The sequence below is a fragment of the Canis lupus genome, chromosome 34 (assembly GCF_011100685.1).
Source record: "Canis lupus familiaris isolate Mischka breed German Shepherd chromosome 34, alternate assembly UU_Cfam_GSD_1.0, whole genome shotgun sequence".
In the NCBI taxonomy this organism is placed as follows: domain Eukaryota; kingdom Metazoa; phylum Chordata; class Mammalia; order Carnivora; family Canidae; genus Canis; species Canis lupus.
The window spans coordinates 38,023,059-38,038,105 of NC_049255.1; the positions used below are offsets into that span (position 1 = coordinate 38,023,059).

General features: G+C 33.8%; 1 protein-coding gene across 6 annotated transcripts in view; it reads left to right on the top strand.

Annotated features, from left to right (window-relative positions):
- The window catches only part of NLGN1 (neuroligin 1), an 816,283-nt gene that overhangs the window by 375,361 nt on the left and 425,875 nt on the right, over positions 1–15,047 (top strand). For all 6 annotated transcript variants that reach the window (XM_038583931.1, XM_038583930.1, XM_038583929.1 and 3 more), the window contains one exon: positions 2,334–2,486. In XM_038583931.1, the coding sequence (XP_038439859.1) occupies positions 2,334–2,486 (153 nt within the window). The remainder of the gene's footprint in view (positions 1–2,333; positions 2,487–15,047) is intronic.

The following is a 15,047-nucleotide window of genomic DNA, read 5'->3' on the forward strand; positions in this document are numbered from 1 at the left end:
TGAAATCTTTGAGAAATTTGAAAAGACAAATTGGAAATTAGAATCAGCCCAAACTGTCAGTAATTCTTTCAAGTCTAATTTTCAAAGAAAAATAGATACCACACAAAATAGCTCCTAAGATGCATTGTCATATTTTCACTGTTTCCCAACAAAGTCCACTTCATTCTGTTATTAGATATAAAATGTGGCAAGTCTTCTCAATGTGTGACTGTATTGTTTTCCAGGTGAACAGAACGGTTCTACCAAGATTTCATTACTGTTCACAGTTGGTGCTTTGTAATTCTATGTAATTTTAATTAAAGAAGAATTCTGAAACAGCCTCCCTCTGTGCTACCTACAAGCATACAATTAGCAGAGTACAGTGTCTGCTGTGAACAGTCAGTTAATGATTTCAGTTTAATAATTTATTATTGCTTCTTCGGTTGCCAGCCATACTAGAAAAATAAGCTAAAACTGTATGTAGCAAACAGGCATTTAAAAATGGAGAACAGTTAAAAATGTCAAAAGGATTGTTTTCTCTGTGTAAGTCTAACTTCTCCGCAAGCCCCCAAATCTTTACAAATGAGTGGATACCATTTTCCCGCCCAAGGATGTAAGAAGAAAATAAATTTAGTTTTTACTTCTAAATGTAGTTCTGTCTAATGGATAGTTTCTATGTCAAAGTATCCTCCTCTCATCACTTAAAAAGCTAAGACACTCTTCTCAAGTCACCCTTGGAGGGAGGAGAGGGGATTATGGTAAATATATATACTGGTATTAAGTCAAATTTAAAATAATCCTTTTAAAAAGTCTCTAAATTCTGCAATGAGCTGTTTACCTAACTTGAGAATCTGGACAAATGAGTTGAGCTGCAATTCCTGATCCTAATAGAATTTTTAATATAAGGAAAGTATTTTATTATTACAGTAGAAAAAATAATCGCCCTTTTCACAGGAAATGTAAAGCAGCATCCAAATAATCACCAGTTTTTTTTTTTAATGATTTTGTATTATATTAGTCCATTCTGAAAACTGAAACCTCAATTGTAAAGATGTGGGAGATTTAAGTTTGATAAAAAAGGTCAAAAGCAAAGGAACAAAACTATACTTTTAAATGTTTTTTAATATTGGCATTAACAAAAAGACAATACACTCATCTAATTTAGTTTCAATTGTGGGTAGAAGATAAAATGGACTATTAATAGAATTGTAATGTTTTATATATGTATGCATTCATCATCATATACATACATATATAATATTTCAAAATTCAATAGTTAAAACAATGTTTGCCAATATAAAGTTAAGCATCTATTTCTTAATAGGGCATTTTTAATACCAATTAAAATTATCTGTGGTTCCCTTATATACTATTTCTAGATCCTTATGGAAAACTACAAAATTCGGGCAAAGTATCTTAGAAAAGTAAACACAGTTGATTAAAAGTCAGAGCTGTAGAAGATACTTTAATATCCTAAATTTGAGCACTTTGTATCTGGGCTTAGCTGTATAGATATAGTTAGTAATAGTGTTATAGAAATAGAAATAGTATTCTATTTCATGTCTATGTGACAAAATCATAGAGCCAAAGTGGGACTAAGAAGAATACAATAATTACACAAAGAGGGAAAAATATAGTTTAGTTTACTTTTTTTCTCCAGAGAGTAGAGTCATTGGAGTGAGCTGATAACCCAGACTCAACTTAAAAAGATTATTTAAGTGACGGTCCCCTAAGTGCATCAACGACAAAAGTACAGACTTTACTGCCTAAACATTCATCTGCCAGTTGGTACTTGAATAGTTGAAACAAAACTTCTTGCAACCTAAAACACAGTGTTGTAATTATGTTCACAAATTAGAGCATAAATTATTCAATTTAATTATGATGCATTCAATACAACCTTTATAGTAAATAAGAAATGGAAAAACAAGGTGTTTTATTCACAATAGCAGTGATAACATTGTCCTTAGCATATGGCTTATAAATTCCATACGAGGTCTATGACATTCAAAAAAATAATAATTCTAAGATCCATTATCATTTTTTCTTGTTCTACTGTCACGTTAGAAATTGATCAAAAAGCACTAAAATTCACACTCATTTTTAATTTGTCCAAGTTTTGTAATTCAATTTATAATTTTTAACAAAATTTTAGCCAGAAAACAGTGAATATCTATTGCTCTTTTCACAATAGCTCGTAATATGAATTGCTGAAGAAACACTTTAACAAAACAGCAATTTAAAGAACTATATTAAAATCATGCTCTTTTGTCCCTAAAATGGAAAATGTATTCTCTGCTTCATGATGTGTGTTTTTTGAGGATAAGGACAATTGCCAACCATTTGTTTTTCAGATATTCGGGACAGTGGGGGTCCCAAACCAGTGATGGTGTATATCCATGGTGGCTCATACATGGAAGGTACTGGAAATTTATATGATGGGAGTGTCTTGGCAAGCTATGGCAATGTGATCGTCATCACAGTCAACTATCGACTTGGGGTACTTGGTAAGAAGTCTCTTTTCTTTTCACCATTAATCCATGAAGTATGTGATAGTTTTGTTTTGATTTGTTTTGTTTTGCTTTGCTTTGTTTCATTCATTGTTCTATGCTTGTTGACTTTGTTTGAACCAAAATTTTTGATATTTTCATTAAATTCTATAAGTGTCCATAAATTGCTTGATGGAAGACAGCTAGGGTTGATTTTAAAATTTGAAAGTGAAAGGTAGTGAAATTATTCACATTGTTGAGTAATGTTTTTCCTGGTTTCACTTTAAAACCCTGTGAAATGCAGAGCCTGTCTAAAGAAGAATTAATCCCTGAACACATTTTTCCTTCTACTTTTCTTTTTTACAATGCCATAAAATGACCTGAAATTTGACATGAGTTTAGAAACAAGTTTATAATCCTCTTCGAGGATATGCATATGGACTGGTTTTGGGGAATGGTTGTTGTTGTGGTATAGGTTTGAGTTTTAAAAAATATGTCAGATCATAATTAGATATATTTGTCTAAATGTATTTACCCTGAATTATTTGATTATTTGATTTCACAAGGTGATAAAGAGTTCAAGTCAATAGTGTAGACATATGTGAAACCAAATCAAATTGGAGAGCCTTGGTTTAGAAGGAAACTAGAGAAATATTATTTGTGAAATAACATCAAGTACTCTGAAATAGGCATATTGCTTTATGTAATAACCCATTATTAAAAGATAAACTTGATATTTTACTTGTGTAAGTTTATATTTATAGTATTGCCACAACTTTGGGAGTAAAATTATCATTTAATAAAGCACCTTTATTATGCTATTTTAGTTAAGAGTATTTGTTAAAAGAGTAGAATTTATCACAAAAGATTTTTATCTTTTTAATCTTAGTTGTTCTCAAAGTCTTATCACATACTATACACTTTTTAAAGGCATATAATTTGTGTTCTTATTTGCAACAAAGAGGCACTTCATTCTTTCATTCTTTAAAAGATTTTGAAAAAGGAATTTGATTTATGTTCTCTTTTTTAATAATTGTTCATATCATATATTTTGGCCGTTGAAAATTGTTTTTTCCCCCTTCTATGTAATTATAAGCCTATGTTCGTGTCAATCTCGAAATATTAAAAAAAAGAATAACTTTAGCCAGTCAGGTTTGTATGTCTTGGGGAAGGAAATATTTTAGCAATACAAAGTGAAATCTTGATCTTTTTCTACTTTGTTATTTTGAATTTGAAGTATGGTAGACAACAGATATACAATGGCAAATGTAGGTGTAAAATACCTATGTAACATTTTCCAAAAACACGCTAGTTCCACACAGTGTCTAATCAGGCTTTTCTTCAAATGTTCTTATAATTTCAGTGGGCAGGAATGAATGTTTTCCCACCAATGAAAACTGTATATTGGAAAGATGTATAGAGATGTTCATAATCATCTTCTTAATTTTAAATATCAATGTTTTCCTTTGGTTTTTATGCAAGACTTTAATGTGAGAATTTTCAATATTTTAATAATTTGACTTTAATTATATTATTTAAGCTCAGTTGTTTTTATTGTTACTCTCATATTTTTCTAAATTTCTCAAGTTGAAAATCCTGAAACAGTGACCAATTTGCCAATTGAAAATTTAAAATTAAATGCCACATTCTGACAACAGTGTTTTCAAGGGCTTAATCATACATATTTATTTTATTTAAAAAATCCTTTAGCCACACCTTATGTTGCCTCACTCTGTTATTAGTTGTATTCACATAAAGTAAAATTCCATAAAATGAACTGTTCCATTAATAAAACTTTGCCTGTTTTTTAATGTATTCGGAATTGATGAAGGCCTGACTTTGATTCAATTTGAATCCTATATGTACGTTCATATCCTATCACTAAATACCATGCTTTAAATGACTGAACTGCAGGACAATAGACTAACTAGCTACAAAATGAAGAAACCAATCAATTGCTTGATCTGTATAATGGTAAACAGAGTTGGTGTTGATGATGGATGATTTTCTCAGTGCTAGCTAAATACTTGTTCTGCTCTACTGCCGTTTAGGATTTCACTTTCAGTTGGTTCCTTTGTTGCTATTAAACACATCATAGACTAAAAATCAGCATCAAGAAGCAGATGTTCCTTTCTAGACCCCTCAACCTGATAAAGTACAAAACTCTGTGAAATTTTTAAGTACATCTTAGAACACTAGTTCTGTATCCTGGTGTATGTATCCTGGTCACTGTCTTCCTGAAATGTCTTCACAGGCATTGGGCCTTGTGAAAATATATTTAAATGAAGTAATTCATGAGAAATAAGTTATGGAACCGTTTGTTTCAGCACACTCTGCATATGTGGTATACCACAACCAGATCAGCAGCTCATCTGGTAGGAGACCTACAACAATAAAGCCTATAGGGCTTTTTTGTTGTTGTTAATAATTTGTCTGACAGTAACAAGGTAAGCCGAGGCTTCTTGGGAATGGGATCCAAAAGCAATGCTGTTTAGTTTGCATTTGGGAGTGCTGGAAATTAGTAGAAAATAAGATCTGGTCCCACATTAGAGAAAATCTTGAGCTGTGCTTTGATTTGGATGCTTTGATGTGACGGATATGAATTTGGGGGTTCAATGTATAATTTGGCTAACTACAAGACTATTGCTCTCTGAAGACCGGCAGAAAAAAATCAAGATGTCTGAAACAGGTAATGTAATTAGTGTTGATTTGAATTTGCCATCCCAGAGGAGAAATATTACAGGTTTTATTTGTTTATTTGTTTGTTTTAGCAATAAGTAAAAATGTGATCATGTGTTAGTAATAAAATTCATACAGCTATCTAGAGGCAAGATTCCAGTTTAAAGTATTTCATGTTGCAAAAGAGATTTCGTTGACTGCAATGAACTGTTCCATTAATGAAACTGGCGTAGAAATGGCATAGAAGAAAATATACCTCCTATTATAGCATTGCTCTAACAAAGCTAGGGACGGGTGGGGGTTATTTTGTCAACTGAGACCCTTTTGTGATTTCCTGTGGAGTAGTAATATAGACTATCACTGTTATAATATTGGAAATGCTGTTGATGATCATAAGAAAAGCTGCTAAAAAGGTTGAAAAAAGGGGAGGGGTTCCAGGTCTATGCCTGTTAATCTCACTTACCCTGCGTCATCTGAGAGGTCTCTGTAACTGTGTCTCATTCAGTCTCACACACCCAAGTGAACATTTAGACTTTTTTTCACTTCTGGTTTTAAACATTCTTTTTTCTTCAGCCAGTTTTAACTCTTCATCTCTGTTATTTAGCATATTCTTGCATAGTTCCTTAAAGTATATAAAAAAACAATTGTGTTAACAATTATAGTGCATAGTTAATAAAAGTATTGTAATGGAAACCTAGGGAGAAATGTTTTGATTATATGTCCTTAAAGGAGGGAAATAATATTAAATATTATGCTTGTAAGTGGGATAAACATATGTGCTTATGGACAAGAAGTGGAAGGAAATATGAAATAAATTGCTCACTATTAGGATGAGATATTGTGCAATTAACAGTTTTGAAAATAGAAACTGTCCAAATTATATGTTTTCAAGTCTCAGAAATGAAAAAAAAAATACATTAACTAATTTAGTGTTAAAAAATGTGTCTCAACTGCCTCTTTAAATTTAGAATAAATTTAATAGTTATTTTTAGAGAAAATGAAAAAGTTTTATACCACTGTTCAAATCTAATTTAGGTAAACAAGGCTTTTATCAGATGGAAATTTAATGTTACTTTTATCTTGATATGGATATTTTGAAGGTAATTATGTTTTCATAGTTCTAGCTCATGTGATTTGACAAATTTTAGGAGTCTAATGCTGTACTTAGTAATCTAATGGCTATACCACTCCTCTCTGGGAAAAAAAAAAAATTGAAGTGCATCTACTGTATTTGAAGCATTACACTTACTTTATAATGCTGTTTAGAGCTAAATCATTTAAAACAAGCATTTTTAAATTTTTTTGACTTTACAGCATATCAATGTTAATGAACACAATTTTTATTCTATTAGAAATGGCTAGAGAGAATTGGTGACTTTTATAATTATATTCTCTACCCAATGGTAATGCTTCAAGTATTATTAGACAGGTGACAGGAGTAAATATAACTTTGCTGGTGGTCAGTCATCAGAAATATAATACTTGCTTCCAATAGCATACATCTTCTATGAAGGCCAAAAAGTAAGAACAATATTGTCCTTATCTTTAGACAGTTTTCAATCTAATTGAGAGGAAGAGTACTCAGTAGAGAACAATAGTTGATATTTTATTCTGTATTTTATGATAATTTATAATAATTTTAAAAAGCATAAACTATCAGATGGATCCCTATGGATGCAGTGGTTGAGATATTTGAATCTGAGCAGTCCAGCAGCAAGGAGATTTGGTTAAAAAATGCTTATGATTTTTAAGAGAAAAGTATATTGATTTCTGAAGTGGTACAATGTTTTACATTATTATTGGTATTTACTCTATCTTGTTTCTTTTTGCTTTGTTTTAATTTCTGTTTGGTTCTAAATCCTAAAACAAATAAAAAATCTTTAAATGTGACTATATATTTGAGAATAGTATGTAATAAAGTATTAAATTTTATAAGATGATCCAAATGTTTTCTTGGGAGGTAGAAGACCGAGTCAGGCTGTCCTTGGAGTCATAAATGTCTTCATGGAATTGGTTTTATTTGAGCAAGATCATGAAAAGTAGTTTGTCTCTGGGATTAACTGAAGGGAAGAGAGAAGCACTTTCTTTCAGTATCTCTTTATTCATACTCTTTCTGCTTCAGAAAAGTGGAGATAATATGTGACAAAAGCACACATATATAGGTTGCACATAGGAATACATATACTATAGAGAAAAGATACAGAAACTTAGGCCATGAATATGTGTTAGAATTGAATATAAATATATATTTCAATTCCTAGAGGGAAGGTAAAAATGATAATGGATTTAATTTCATAATTATTCTTATCAGATAAAGAAAATATACATATTAATCTGTATAAAAAGACACAGCTTTTTCTCGTAGTGTACTCCAGCAAAATTTATCATATGGCTTGTTTTTATTTAACAATGAACAATATTGGAACCACGTGATAGTTTTGATGTCATTAGAAGGTACAGATATATTCTCGATACCTGATTACCTATATTAACCTTCAACAATAGCCAAGGATATAATAATAAATGCCCACAATTTCTATAGTGTCATTTCAACAAAGACCTAACCAAATGCAATTCGAGGAAGATATTTGGTGATTTCACTTATAATAGGATAGAGCTAAAAACCAATTGAGAGCAATGGACAGTTTAACTTGGTCCATAGATTTATTTTCTCAAATATCTTATATCAACTGGGTTTTAATAAGGGCTGGATCGTAATCAATTTTAGATTGAGTGCTAAAATGAGCTACTGGAGTAGAGGTATCGTTTATCCTTTGGAATAAAGAAACTTAGGACAGATAATGCTACAGAGCAAAGTAAACCATTTGTTAACTATTTTTATTCCACTTGCTTTTTTCCAAACTGATTTCAAATGGTTTGCAATAAAAGTAATTATTTAGTTATGCCAACGACTTAGAAATAATCTGAAAGTAAACAGGTCAATTAACATAGGTGTTAAGTAAAAGAAGTTCATTTTTTTTTTAAAAAAAATGTGTTTTTGGTACAGTCACGTGTAGAACTATTCATTAATGTATTTATTCATTCAGTATAAACTGAACAATATTATATATCAGGCATTCTACTAGTTGTTAAGGATAATGTGAAAAACAAGACAGGCATGATCCCTGCTATCCAGTAGATTACTAGCCATTCGGGAAGATAGAAAATAAATGAATAATTATACAATGACATCTTTTACGTTGATAATGATTTAGTGTAAAGTCGATTTTCTTTACAATTACCTGGATGATAAGTACTAGGGAAATGACAAGTGCTAATCTTTCCTAGACACTCAGAGGAGGTTTCTCAGAGAAAGTGACATTCCAGTTTCGATTTCTCGTATTCTACTGGGAAAGGCCTTGTCAAGGTTCCTGAGGACCTCCAGTTTGTTGATTACATTGGCCACTTCTCTGTTTTTAACTTACTTGATCTCTCCATAGAATAAGAGACAGTGAACTAGTCCCTCCTTCGCATGCTGTTGCTTGGCATCACCCGGGATTGCCTCCTATCTCACTGTCTGCTCCTTCTCAGCCTCCGTCCCTGACTCCTCCTCTCTCACCCTGATCTCTAAATGCTGAAATGCCATTAAGCAGACTTTTTGGCTCCCTTCCTTTTCCTTTTCAATATCCTCCTAGGGGACTTCATGCATGGCTCTGAATCTCTTCTAAGTGACTTCCAAACTCTATCATAAAAGCAGAGTCCCGGCTGAGAAGGGAGCCTGATATATGGGGCTGGATCCCAGGATCCTGAGATCATGACTTGAGCCTACAGCAGACACTTAACCCACTGGGGCCACCCAGGTGCCCCCATATTTATATACTTCGGCCTGTCAACATCTCCATGGGGATACGTAGGAATATTTCAACTTTAATGGCTAAAACATGTTGATTTGCACAGGTACGTTTTCATTATCTTCTACATCTAGGTTATTATAATAATTGCAACAATAGCAATAATAATAATAGTCACACTCATTGAGAGTTTATTAGATTCCAAAAGCTGTTTTAAGCAGTTTATATTAATTGCATTCATAATTTTCTGCAATAAATCTAAAGAGGTAGAGTTGTCATTTTCCCAGTTTTGTAAGTTCAGAAACACGTGAGTAGAGAGGTTAAGTATCTTATTTGCAGGCATTCGGGTCAAATGGTTTTAAGTGGTGGAGCCAGGCTTCTAACCCAGGCAGTCTTCTCTTGGACACAACACTGTGCTGGTGGCATTGGCACTGCCATCCTTCTGGATGATCAAGGAAAAACTCTAGATTTCCATTTGTCTCTCTACACTCAACAACCAGTTCAGCTTCTTTTACTGAGTTGTTCCAACATGCATCCTGGATCAGTCTCTGTCTTTCCATTTCCCCTTTTACCAAGCTAAGCTAAGGCTCCTTGAACCTCTTATGTTATTTTCCTCTTTCACTTTTGCTCCATGCCTATGATCCATTCTCCATTCAGCAAAATCAGATTATCTTTTTACAGTATAAATTATACCAGCCCACTTTCTGCTCACCACCCTCCAGTGGCTTTCCATTATTCACTTAAAATAAAATTCAAACTCCTTCCCTGACCTAACAAAACCTTTCATAAATCTGTATCATGTATCTATATCTCTCAGTGTTCTTACCTCTTATACCGGTATCTAAGCTCATTTCAAAATGTTCTTCCTCTCAGTTCCGGCCATCTTTTGTTCTTTATACACAACAAACTCATTCTCATTTTTGATATTGTACACTTGCTATTCCCTCTGTCCCAGAGCTGTGTGGGACTAGTTGTTGCTCTTCTGATCTTGATTTGAACGTCTTTTCTCAGAGCAACCATCCATGTTCAACCAATGTCCTTTTTAAAATTCTTTGTAATCATACCTGGTTATTTCCTATTTATGTTTGGTTTGCCTGGCTCTCCAAAGCCTAAATTAGTCCCTGACACACAGGATTTGCTCAGAAAATATGTGTTGAATGACTTTAATGTGAATCTGAGCAGTCCATAGGTACTAATCCAACATGGTCGTTGAGTGGAGGGTGAAGCGGAGTTTCAGGAGGAGAGGAAAATCTGGGTGAAAGCTAGAGGAAGAGGGAAGTTTGTGGTGTTGAAGGGGCTGAGCAAACCCAGCTAGAATGCTTGGAGCAAGGGGTAGACAATGGCAGATATGGTTGAAAATAGGCACCAGGCTGGGCAGTGTCGCCTCAAAGATGTAGGGCTTCTAAGAACAATGAGAAACAATGATAGGACATGGAGCAGATAAGTGATATGATTAGATTTGCATTTCAAAACGTGTGTCGAACAGGCCCAGACGTTGATCAAAGTTGACAATCTGCTATGGATACAAAAAAACGTGGCTAGTGCCTCATTAAAGTGAGATGCTTGGGAAAGTCTGTGAATAAGGCAGATATTTTGCTCATAGAAGATTAGAGGACCAGCTGAGCTTTGGCTGACTCAGGTGAGTATGGGGATCTGTCTTTTATACAAAAAGCAACATAGAGATTTTGCCAATAGTCGGTGAATGAGAATGGAATGAATCAAGACAACATTTTGCATTTTTACCACAGCTGCTTATGACTTATTTTGTTTCTAATTATCTTACATCTTTTAATAATGGAATGAATTGGACCAGTATTATGGAGAGCTCTTTTGAATTCCTATTTTGAAAAAGTATGAATCAATATGATCTGTATTATTCCAGAGACTGGCCAATATAAGAGACTGTAATAATATAATGTCTCCTTATTTGTCTTTCCATGTTATTAATATAGCCTTATATAAGCTCTTAGTTGTCCTAGAAAGGAGTTTTGTTTTGTTTTTTTATTAGTTCTGGGAGGAAGTTGGGAGTTTGTGGTTTATGATTTTCTTGAGGCATTAAGATCAGTCATTTGGAAACAGACCTTGGAACATAGAATAGAAATTTCCCTCATTCCTAGTCAAGGTGTTCTCTGGATCCAGAATTGGACAACTATTTTCCAGCACTCAAAAGCCTGCAGATAACAAACCATAAACAAAAAGATAATCAATTTCCTTTTCATCTTAATTCTGTCATTCATTTATTCATTCATTAATTCATAGGCATTTGATAAGTGTCAATATAGGTTCCCAGTAGCTGGGGGTCCATGTGTTCACAATGTTAAAAAAAAAAAAAAAATCAGACTCTATCCTTCCTCTCTGGATTCCACAGTACATACGGAAGATTGACAATAAGCAAACCAATGAAAACTATTAGTACAAATTTTGATAAGTTGTGTTTCCAAAAGGATCAGGGTATTAAGAAAAAAGAATATTTGTGGAAGTTAAATGCAGAATGAGGGCCTCAGGAAACGCCTCTTTGTACCTCTCAGGCTAGCATAGTCATGGGTTTTGTTTTGTTTTGTTTTCCCCCATGCATTTACAAGTTAAATATTAAAAGACAGACAAAATATTTTGAAATAGTTTCAAAAGATGCAAAATTAGAAGCCCAATAAGCCACTTAAACTAGCAACTGTGGTAAAAATGCAAAAATCCAAACAAACAGACCACCCACAAACAACAAGGCAGGATTGTCTATTTGAATTTAATAAGCAAAACTGGTTTGTGAAATACACCTGCACAGGGAAAGGATCCCTGGGGAGCGACTAGCCCTTCACTATTGATCTATTGAATGAGAGTATACCTATAGGATTGTCCAGAGGCAATTAACGGTTTTCACCCTCACCTGCCCTAAGTTGCCCAGAAAAGCCATGCAGTATTATAAGTTAGTCACACATCTGATTTTTTTTTTTTTAAGGGAGATAGGATTATCTTCTTCATCAGTGTCAGGTTTTTTCCAGTTTGTTCCAAACCAAGTGAGGCCTTGGATTTTGCCTTTTAGTGTAATTTGTTTTTAAATGATCCTTTCCTCCCTCCGATGATCCCTCAATAAGAAACCCAACGCCATACTCCTCTCACTTTCCCATGACGTACGAAGTGCCATGATCTTTGATATTCCATCCACTTTTACTACTTTGTCTTAAAAAAATATGCTGCAATTTCATCTGCCAGGACACCTTGTCATGCCTTTCTCTTTCTAAGGTTCTTCTTGAATAATTTACTCCCATAAACATTTGGAGATTGTTCCTTTTTCCTTTGTCTTTCTATTTTTAATCGACACAGTTCAATTTTTTAAAAATACCTTGTATTTGTCTCCTTTTTCCTATTCCTGTTGCTCCTAACTACTTTCCTTGGTTACCAGCTTTTCCAGCTGACCCCTGGGCCTCCAAATCCAAATTTACGTGCCGAAGTACATTAAAAATACTTTAAAAACGTAACAGATTACCAGTTTTCTTCTTGTTTTTTTGTTTTTTCCCTGTGCTCTGTATCTCTAAATATTTCTCACCAACTCTGGGACCCATTCCAGATTTTTCCTGCCATTTTAGGTCTGCTGAAGTATGTTGCTTCTCTTCTTAGCAAATTGTATTTTCTATTAGTTTCTGGAAAGTCCCTTACATTCAAGCCAGGGTAGCCTCCTCCCTGCCTGCCAGGATCATTTCCAACTTCTCACTTGCTAAATGTACCCATCCTGTTCAATCTACATAGCCCAGCTATCGCCCTGCCTTCTACGAAACTACCTCAGGCCATTTTGATGTACCTCTTCCATCTACCTCCATAGCGTGGGCAGCCTACCCTTGACTTTGGCATGCATAAAACCAGCTCCGCTTGTTATTTTGCATGTATTAACTGCTTACTATCATAGATGCCTTGCCACCCAAACTAGAAAATAAATACAAAAAAAAATACAATTTCAGTTTTCAAATATCCTCAAGACTGGCAGTGTGCTCTGCATACATAATTCAAGAGCCATCAATAAACATGCAAGTTAATTCACTTTGTCCTATTCTTTTTTTTTTTACTTTGTCCTTTTTTAGCATATTCATATCCTAGGGTAGAAAGTAGGTAGAAGGAGCGATTGATAGAGAGAATGTGGGTAGTAAGGAGTACTAACAACGTGCACGCAGGCCTCATGTCTGATCCCACATACATAAGGTGAGGTCTTGGTGGTGGTAGCAATACTTAGCCCCCAATAGCAGTAGCACTAAAACCCCTCGATCCTCTGGGGAAATGCCCTGGGTACTGGGGCTGTAATGCATGACAACAGTAATTTATTTCAAACTGAGTAGCAGTTTCTGAATTTATCATTCCTTAATGAGTTGCATTATTCTGTTTTTCGTGTAACATATGATGAGTGAAAATGTTGGTGCTCAAGAGCGTTAGATAAACATGGAAATGATGAGACACAAGTCTTCGAATTAAAATCTATACAATATTAAAGAAAGGATTATTATCGACTATGAATGGGATGGGCTGTGAAATCTGTTTGGAAATTCAGTTTAAGGTTGTTATTTTGTAACGTCAAGGGAGAAACAATTTTGTAATTTCTTTAATTTTGCCTTTTGATACTTCACCTGTTTTGTTTTGTTTTGTTTTGTTTTGTTTTTTACTTCACCTGTTTTGAATTTAATTACAGCTGCTCGATTGTTGCCACAGAGGTTGGGGTTGCGGTTAGGGTGAGAGAATTTAGACTTGGCTATTGATTACACACACATCCACCCATTTTATCTAAGAGAATAATTAGGACTATAGATTTAATTATTTTTTAGAAAAACTTTCCAAATACAAGACAAGTTGTATTTCTCAACTGATTTATGTATTGACAAAGTCACCGTTTAAGGCTTCTCTTAGGAGTTGAAGCATATTCCTGAGAAGAGACACATCTAAGAGAAATACTAATTTCTGTCCTCGTATTTGCAAGCTTCTTGCATTTGAGCTTTGCAAGAAGTAGCTTTTCTATAAAACTCAGTTATCCTAAGAGACTATGTAACATACTCAAGTAGAAATAAATTATTAAAAATATTTGTGTTAACATGATTATAATTAGCCGCATTTTTTCTGACAGAAAAGATGTGGCAAATTATAATAATAATATGTAATGATTTTTTGTCATTTAATTATGCTAGAATTAAGTTTTTTTGACTTTGAATGATAATAAACTTTAAGTAATATGCATGTTTTTTTTAAATACAAATAAAAAGATTGCCCAACTAGTTTTCCCTTGAAATATACCATAGATGTATCTGCTTTAAGTTAACAAGAAATAGGTTTTTCAGAGTGTATTTTTGACCCTTCTGTTTTAAAGCCAACGTGTAATATTTAGCAAAGCAGACAGTTTTTAGTCTACAGTTCATATTTGGGTTTATTTTCTAGAAAATGTTTAAAGGGACCACAGGCATGTGTAACTTTTCCCTAGTCCCAGGTTATTCTGCATTCAAATGAGTGCTGTCCACATATTCCCTTAATGATATTTTGTCGCAATTTATATCATTGTACTATTTAGAAAGGCAATGAACTACATATTTAATAATCTTACATATTTTTACCCTTCCATTGTCTAGAAAGTATTTGTAACTGGTTATGAGAGTGTATACAATAAAATTATGGTCAGGTATAAACAATGAATCAAGTCTAGAGAAAAGTGAAGTCCTGGCAAAGACAAAAAAACGTGATCTCAAAACATTTCCAGAGTTGATGATTTGCACTCTGAGCTGGAAACTCTACCAAGAGTTCTCTATTTCTTATTATCAGAACGGGTGTAAAACATGGCAATTCTTCAGAGAAATCGAAGGTAGTATAAGCACCAATTTTTTCAAAAGAAATTTCTAACGTGGGATTTCATATTAGGGAACAATTATAAAAACCGAATTCTATGATGAATTGCTTAAAAGTAAGCTGCTAACGCCTGTTGTTTACGCTTAGTCATCGTCATCCTTAGGTGTGCTTATTTACCTGCAGTCACCTACCTGTGGGTTGCCTCCCCTCTGCTTGTCGCTGGAGTCCAGCAAGAGGGATCTTCCAGAGACAGAGCACATGGGGGCAGGGGAGATGGAAAACAAAGCTACATAGAGAGGTG